We start from the raw sequence: 9,288 nt of genomic DNA, 5'->3' as shown, positions 1-9,288 counted from the left end.
AAGTTGTACAGAAGTGCAAAGTCAAAATGTTCCAGCATTTGGAACAAAGCACACAGGTCCACATTCGCTTCAGAGGCAATAGACGACATTGCAGGCATGAAAGCAATTGTACCATATGTGACAAGATGGAGCTCAGAGTACCGTGCCATCTCCAAACTCGTAGCCCTAACAGATGACCAGCTGGGGCAAATCTGTGAAGACCTGGGTGTGAGCAGCAAACTACATCCGTGTGAGATTGCTTTTCTCAAGGAGTACAGTACAGTCCTACAGCCACTCAAATGAACTACTAAGGAAGAATGTTTCACTTCCTCTCATCAGTGGTGATGCTTCATTCAGGGCAGGTTTTGAGGCTGAATGAACTGTTTCGCTGCCAGACAAGGCTCTGCAGATAGACAAGGATTCACTCCATGGTGCTGAAAAGAAAGTTCTGCTGTTGGGACAGATTTATGTAGGCTTAACAGTGTGGGCACCGTTTGTCACTGTTATAATGCAATGAATCTATTGCTTAGTGTTGTGTAGTGGCTTTGCTGGCATGCATCAAAAATATTTGTCCCACCAAGATTTACAAGCTTAAATCAACACTGTCTCTCATTTCCTTCTCTAAACCGTACAAACCCCGGCGTTGTCAGGTCAGTTTGCTTCCCAAGCTTTCCCGGAAGTCTCGCGATTTTTCGCCGCTGGTTTAAAAAAATGAATAGTCTGCATTCAGACGTAAAGTGAAACGTCTGCAAGCATTTTACGACACTTCGTTCTCTGTCATTAGTTTAGCTGGCTGCGTTTTTCTTGTTCATTTTAAACTGCATCACGTTCTGGTGTGGAGAGAGGAGTACCAGCAGTGAATAGACGTGCAGCTGCACAACAACGGTCGTGTGAGATTGTTTTATTTTTCTTTTCACTTAGAATCAAATCTAACCTAAAGCTTCCATTTGCAACCTGCAAAATCAGTCAAAAATATTGTGTATAGAATAGAACAGTAGACTTGGCTGTAAGACTTGGTTGGTTTGCTGCCTCTGGTTTTACCCGCAACACTTCTGTTGGGATACAAAACACACCATTGAAAATGGCGGAATTTGAGGACGCAGGACTACCCCAAACAATGCAGGAGACCCGAGATGAAGAGGAGCCGGGCAATTCAAAGGTAACATAATGACGCTGAGACACCGATTTGTCACTTCAAAAGTATGCCAAACAAAAACCATCGATTGCAAAGTTAAACAAACCATACAACTCTTTGCACAATAACTACTTTTAACAATTTCCACTGACGATTTTACAAAAACACATGTACTCGAACATTACAGATAAAGTTTGTTAACAGAATGACAGTATAATCTACATCAGTTTGATTACGTTTTCCAAAAACTACTCTGAATTAAGATTCAAATATGTCGGCAGAAAGAATGCGGCGTCAGCTATGATATGAAGACTCAAGTTAAAACAAAAATATATATATTTCGCTTATTGAGCCACAGTAAACGAATTGGATTAACACCCAGTAACAGAATGATGGTAATATAATTACGGGTCCCTGATCTGTACTATACAGAAATCCATAATTATGAATGTTATTCTCTTCATGGTGATGTATTCTGAGTACACAAAGGTAGAAAAATGTAATATCCTGCTTTTGCATGTTTGGGTATTCTATACACTGGCTATTATTCTGAGTTCAGTCCCCAAACAAGACCAAGTTTGGTTTGTCTGGACCAGACCAAATCTGTACCGATCATAAACATCTATGTTAAACAAGTTTGGACATTAAAGTACAGCATGGTAGAGTATAGTTCAGGAGAGTACACAGTAAATTATACTGCACTTTACTGTACTAAATTCTACTGTACAGTACTTTATTGTATCGGACTATATTCTAACCTACTTTTATTTTACTGTACTGTCCAAACTTGTGAAACAGACATCTGATTAGTTCAGATTTGGATTGCCCAAATTTCAACTACTTTTCAACATCCAGGGTTGGTTGGCGCTCAGAGGGTGAGGTTGCTGATTACAGTAAATGGAAAGAGAGGGGGCTCATGGGTAGGTGTCAGTCAGCGCAGGGGTAGTTAACATTAACTGGAGGGAGAGGGAGGGGTTGTCCAAATTTCACAATCCTGCTTTGACCACCACCTGACAAAGAGAAAGTAGGTCTAACTTTACTTGTTACTTCTGTGAACTAAGAAAATATATTAAAGATATGTGGGTTTTTGGTAACAGAATTACTTCCATTTACAGAAGGAAAATCATTTCTGCAAAACTACATTTAAATGTTGATATTAGTTGGCAGGTTTTTTAAGACTATTTCTGCTATTTTCATCTATCAGCTATTTCCATTTCCATCTGTTTGACCAGTGTTAGGTTCTGAACAAACAGAGTAGAAACTCAAACGGACGACTAGAAAAGCTCAAACCAGGTTTATTCAACCCACTTGGGTGCTGTAGCTGCACACACAACATACAAGTCACACAAGCATATACTTACTTATATACCTTCTGACTAGGCAAGTCATCTCCTTGCATGTCTAAGATAAACAATTATTCTCTGTTAGCCAGAAACACAGTAGGTTCCTCTTACTGGTATTGTCATGGCTTACCTCAGTCTATGATCCTCATGGGTGTGGAAGTGTGTGTATGTGAGATAGGACTGTAATCAAATGGTATTTGTGGTGGGCCCCTATGGCCCCCCTCAGCAGTGTCTTCTCTCTTCAACTGTTGACCTTATCTCGAGTTGAGTTCCACATCCCTCATGGTCCTAGTTCCAAAGCAACTGGCCTGCCTTATCAGGAAATGAAACTAGACCGTTGCTCTTTGCCTCCTTGCTCAAAAATATTAATATTCAGCAACAACATGTTTGAACAGAATATGAACTTTCTGCGCTGCCCCTTGTCACCTCTTGTAACTTTCTATACACAGCGTTCCTATTCACCATTCATTGACTCCCAACATATACCTTTCTAATACATGCAAAGTAATAAATACATTCTAGTATGGTAATAAGGATATTTCAAGCTCAAATCCAACAGTCTCCTTTTTGAATAGTATATCCATACTGTTTAACATTTTATATAAACATTGACATTACTCATAAATTAACAGAAAATAAAACATTATTCTTATTCCCAAATTTAAAAAATAAATACAAATATTTTATTTTTACAGAGACAGTGCACCTTAATCAACGTTTCAGTAAAAGTGCCGGTTTTAGCCAGCCGGCTAATTTTCAACCGCAGTCCCTGGTAGAGGTCTACCGATTAATCGGAATGGCCTATTAATTAGGGCCGATTTCAAGTTTTCATAACATTCGGAAATCTGTATTTTTGGGCTTCGATTTCCGATTAAATTTTTTATATATATATTATTTAACTAGGCAAGTCAGTTAAGAACACATTCTTATTTTCAATGACGGCCTAGGAACGGTGGGTTAACTGCCTTCTTCAGGGGCAGAACGACAGTTTTTCACCTTGTCAGCTCAGGGCATCCAATCTTGCAACCTTACAGTTAACTAGTCCAACGCTCTACGGAAGCTATACTGTTACACTGGCAATACTAAAGTGCCTATAAGAACATAGAATAGTCAAAGGTATATGAAATACAAATGGTATAGAAAGAAATAGTCCTATAATTCCTATAATAACTACAACCTAAACTTCTTACCTGGGAATATTGTAGACTCATGTTAAAAGGAACCACCAGCTTTCATATGTTCTCATGTTCTGAGCAAGGATCTTAAACGATAGCTTACTTACATGGCACATATTGCACTTTTACTTTCTTCTCCAACACTTTGTTTTTGCAATATTTAAACCAAATTCAACATGTTTCATTATTTATTTGAGGCTAAATTGATTTTATTTATGTATTATATTAAGTTAAAATAAGTGTTCGTTCAGTATTGTTGTAATTGTCATTATTACAAATACATTTTTAAAAATCGTCCGATTAATCGGGAGTGTTTTTTTTTTGTCCTCCAATAATCGGTATCGGCGTTGAAAAATCATAATCGGTCGACCTCTATGCAGTACGCTGCAACTTTTTAAAGGATGAACCACTGTACCACCATGTGAAGAGAGACAAACACAGGCGCATACACACACACACACACGATAACATACGCGCTATACACGCACGTGCACATGGATTTTGTGTTTTAGAGTAGTGGCCTGAGGGGGCACACTTAATGTGTTGTGAAATCTGTTGTGAATGTAATGTTTTAAAAATGGTATAACTTATTTTCGCTGGACCCCATAATAAATACAAATGATCCTGGTTCAACTTATCCTCATAGTAGTCTCAATATTGTGCTGCAGTTAGCTGTCTTTCCTCTACTGTGAGCTCTCCCCTGTACCACTACACAAAGTGGAGTGGTATCGCTCCCCAGACACTTTATTACCTACTAACTTAATCTGAGCCATGCAGATCTCTGCCATTGTCACATTCAATTATTCTTTCCAATTAACATTAATGCCTTGGTTTTTGGGACTCCATAGAATGCACGGATATCGGTCCTGACAGAATCTGCCACTAACACCCCGTAGGACTGACCCGTGACTCCGCCATCATATCGTTTACACTGATTTAATTTCTGTCTCTGTCACTAGTTCAGCCCCTAAACAAATGTAGAAGTATGCCTTCATCTGCTCATAGACCTCTTCCCCCTGACGCTTGACCGAGAGAATAGTTTGGTTCCCATATTCAGTCCTCGTGGTCTGCTGTTGTCTAAAACCTTCCCTGACCACTTCACTCCTTTAGTTGCAAAAATGTAGGGGTTATACTGGTGAATATAACCTCCTCTTACGTGATACCACTTTCCAAAATAAAATGTTATTGGTCACATACACATGGTTAGCAGATGTTATTGCGAGTCTAGCAAAATGCTTGTGCTTCTAGTTCCTACAGTGGAGCAATATCAACAAGTATTCTAACAATTCCACAACAACTACCTAATACACACTAATGTAAGTGAAGGGATGGAATAAGAATATGTACATATACATTTATGGATGAGCATTGACTGAGTGGCATGGGCAAGATGCAGTGGATGGTATAAAATACAGTATATACATATGAGATGAGTAATAAAGATATGTCAACATCATTATTAAAGTGTCATTAATAAAGTGACTAGTGATCCATTTGTTATAGTGGCCAATGATTTCAAATCTGTATGTTGTCAGCAGCCTCTGTGTTAGTGATGGCTGTTTAACAGTCTGATGGCCTTGAGATAGAAGCTGTTTTTCAGTCTCTCGGTCACAGCTTTGATGCACCTGTACTGACCTCGCCTTCTGGATGGTAGCGGGGTGAAAAGCCAATAGCTCGGTTGGTTGTTGTCCGTGAATATCTTTTTGGCCTTCCTGTGACATCGGGTGCTGTAGGTGTCCTGGAGGGCAGGCAATGTGCCCCCGGTGATGCTTTGTGCAGACCGCACCACCCACTGGAGAACCCTGTGGTTGTGGGCGGTGCAGTTGCCGTACCGGGCGGTGATACAGCCTAACTGGATGCTCTCATTTGTGCATCTGTAAATGTTTTAGGGGCCAAGTCACATTTCTTCAGCCTCCTGAGGTTGAAGAGGTGCTGCTGCGCCGCCTTCACCACACTGTCTGTGTGGGTGGACCATTTCAGTTTGTCCGTAATGTGTATGCAGAGGAACTTAAAACTTTCCACCTTCTACCCTGCTGTCCCATCTGTGGATGGTGGGTGCTCCCTCTGCTGTTTCCTGTAGTCCAAGGTCGCCTCCTTTGTTTTGTTGATGTTGAGTGAGAGGTTGTTTTCCTGACCCTGTATTACTGAGTGCCCTCACCACCTCCCTATAGGCTGTCTTGTCGTTGTTGGTGATCAAGCCTACTACTGTTGTGTCATCTGCAAACTTGATGATTGAGTTGGAGGCGTGCATGGCCACACAGTCATGGGTGAACAGGGAGTACAGGAGGGGGCGGAGCACGCACCCTTGTGGGGCCCCAGTGTTGAGGATCAGCGAAGTGGAGATGTTCTTTACTACCATCACCACCTGGGGGCGGCTTGTCAGGAAGTCCAGGACCCAATCGCACAGGGTGGGTTGAGACCCAGGCTCTCAAGCTTAATGATGAGGGTACTATGGTGTTGAATGCTGAGCTGTAGTTGATGAACAGCATTCTTACATGGGTATTCCTCTTGTCCAGATGGGATAGGGCAGTGTGATAACGATTGCATTGTCTGTGGACCTATTGGGGCGGTATGCAAATTGCTGTGGGTCTAGGGTGACTGGTTAGGTGGAGGTGATATGATCCTTGACTAGCCTCTCAAAGCAATTCGTGATGACAGAAGTGAGTGCTGATAGTCATTTAGTTCAGTTATCTTTGCCTTCTTGGGTACAGGAACAATGGTGGCCATTGTGAAGCATGTGGGGACAGCAGACTGGGATAGGGAGAGATTGAATATGTCCATTAACACACCAGCCAGCTGGTCTCCGCATGCTCTGAGGACGACGTCTGGGCCGGCAGCCTTGCGAGGGTTAACACATTTTAATGTCTTACGTCGGCCATGGAGGAGAGCCCACAGTCCTTGGTAGCGGGCTGTGTTGGTGGCACTGTGTTATCTTCAAAGCGGGGCAACATGCCCCTCCCCCCGGTCACAAAATTTCATCAGCCGGTGATTGTCAAGCAAATAACTGTCGGTCTCACGGTAATTGACCGTTAATTAACATAAACACATTTAGCATCTCCTGGCTTCCACACAGAGCCTACAAGCCATTTTAAAAAGTCTAATGAATCCATGTAATATAGCCTACACCTTCACAATAAATCCAGTATTTATTGTCTAGAGAAGCATGACATGAAGAAAATGTAGTGTGCTTCAGAAGAACAGAATAGCATGCTCTGAGTTGTCCTTATGTTAATTCCTGATGTAGCTATATGCCAAATGGCTGTGGGCTACACTAGTTCATTTAGTAGACCATATTTGCTTAGAATTCCATGGCATTATATTTTCTAGTTTGAAGAATGCTATTGAACAAAGCTGAAAACATTCTAAATATTTTCTCCAAACGATTTGAGGTAGTGCACATGTGGCTATTCTGTGTTGAGCAGTTAACAAAGAAATAGGTACTCCTATATGGTTAATTTAGAGTTATTAATGTAACTTTAGTTGTTCTACAAACGTTGGGCTATATGTTTTGATTTTTAATACATTATAAGGCTGCATGATGCGACTCTAATAATGGTGATGATGATTTGAAAAAAGTTGAAAGGCATGAGCTCTGCTTTGTTTTTTTGCGCAGGCTGTTCACACTTTATAACCTATTCTGTGCAAGAAATAAATATTCCAAACATAGTCTGGGACAGTTGTCGGGTGCAATAGATCCCAAATTAATACAACCACTAGCATCAAACTTTTTTACGCAATGTGGCTGATTCAACAGATCAGAACGTTTAGCATAAAATGTTGATAAACTATTAGGCTAATTCTTCACATTATAAGCGCAACAATGCGCACACGGCAGTAGGCTATAAGCACAAATGTTCCACTAGCGGGAAAACACCATTATAAAAGGTGGCCGCAAATGCGATTATGCATGTAATGCTTTAATTATAAAGGTGCATTTTTATGGCGCAAATGTTCTTCCCCAAACTTAAAACTTGTGCGCTGCTTATGTATACCAGTTAGGCTCTACACCCCTTGCAAAGCGGATTAATGTGCTTAATTTTAAGAAGTTATTTGGCCACTTTAGTTGTGATACAAACCATATCAAAACATATAGCCCTATGGGCTACATGAGGTATGACTATGATTTGAAAAAGTCACAAAAAAAGGCTTTGTTTCTTATGCTAGGCATCATTCACAAGTGATTATATATCATTCACAAGTGATAGGCTAATATTGTCACCCATCAGACTATACTTGATTTAATCTTGTCTTTACATATACTTAATGTGGGTGAAATTAGTTTTGATTTAGAATGGACCATTACCTTGCACCTGTCTCGAAACGGACAGTGGGAAACTACATGTTATCTGTGCACTTGATTGGAGGAAGCTTTTCCTGTGGTTCATTTTCATGCCAGCCACAAATCAAATCAAAATGTATTTGTCACATGCACCGAATACAACAGGTGTCGACCATAGCGTGAAATGCTTACTTACAAGCCCTTAACCAACGATGCAGTTAAGAAAATACCTAAAAAATAAGTTTTAAAAAGTAAGAGATAAGAAAAACAAATAATTAAAGAGCAGCATTATGTACAAAACAAGTTACGAACAACGTGAAAAAACTAACAAAATAGCATGATTGGTTGAGGGCCGGTAATACGGCAGCCCTACCCACCGGCGCCATCATCAATGCTATACTCCTGTTGTAAAGATAAACAATGTGCTTAATATTAGGAAAGTTGAGAAATAGATATAGTAGGCCTAGTCTATATAAAGCTGATGGCCTCTACTAAAAGAGGATCCCATCACTCTGTTTTCTCGCGCAATTGCATAGCCTATGAAGTGTTTGATTCGATTACATTTGCGTTGATATCAGAGTGATTAGAGGGACAATAGAGTGCTGAGTACCAGGCAGTTAGCAAGTTTGGTCGACTACTAATGACCAGCATCAGAGCATGGAGAAGCCTAATTACCATGACTAAACGTTCCTGTGGAATTTGTCTGCCTTCATGACTCGTGACCACCGGTGTGGCTGTAATACGGTCACCTCAACAGCCCTGGGTAGCACTAATAGTCTGAAAGTTATTAACTGACCCTCAGCTCATCGAGAACCCTGGCACATTATGTCCATTTAAGGCAAGAGAGAGAATGTAGTTTAATTTCTTAGACTCAGTGCTATTACTTTCCTTCCATACTCCTTTCTGTTCCAAGATTACACCTTGTTCTGAACAGACTATGTCCAATGTACTAGTCCTGTTATCAAGTTGTTCCACCCAGATTACTGAAATGCTTCACATTTCACTACTGCTCATTTACTGGGTAATTGACACGCTTCAAATCCTTCTGTGTAATTTGATCTGGGTTACATACATGCTTCTCCCTCCCCAGGCAACGGCGTTAACGATGCAGGATACAAAGCACCGATTTTATGGCATTGTAGATTTTCCCCATTTAACGTTAACTCCCATTTTGTCCATCTTGCACTAGTAATGTGCTGTTAACTGGTTGCTACACCATGTGGAACATACAGATGTACTTGTTGACACATTGTGATCGATGCAGTGTTATGCAAAACCCTTTCTGTCGCCTGTACTGCCCCCAGACATGGCGGCGTTCCTCTCGCTACAGTCTAACGGTTTACTCCAGTACATGGTCTCTCTTCTCAAATCAAATCA

General features: G+C 40.7%; 1 protein-coding gene across 3 annotated transcripts in view; it reads left to right on the top strand.

The window, feature by feature from the left end:
• Positions 1-740: 740 nt before the first annotated feature.
• LOC139412958 (zinc finger protein 271-like) overlaps positions 741-9,288 on the top strand; it is a 35,452-nt gene continuing 26,904 nt past the window's right edge. For 2 of the 3 annotated variants that reach the window (XM_071159873.1, XM_071159872.1), the window contains exon 1: positions 826-1,138. In XM_071159873.1, coding sequence (XP_071015974.1) covers positions 1,061-1,138 — 78 coding nt within the window. In that variant the 5' untranslated portion in view covers positions 826-1,060. Of the gene's footprint in view, positions 1,139-9,288 lie in introns of all 3 variants that reach the window. The other variant, XM_071159871.1, reaches the window with a different exon arrangement.

This window comes from Oncorhynchus clarkii, chromosome 7 (assembly GCF_045791955.1).
Source record: "Oncorhynchus clarkii lewisi isolate Uvic-CL-2024 chromosome 7, UVic_Ocla_1.0, whole genome shotgun sequence".
Classification (NCBI taxonomy): Eukaryota; Metazoa; Chordata; class Actinopteri; order Salmoniformes; family Salmonidae; genus Oncorhynchus; species Oncorhynchus clarkii.
This window is presented reverse-complemented; position numbering and strand designations above follow the sequence as displayed.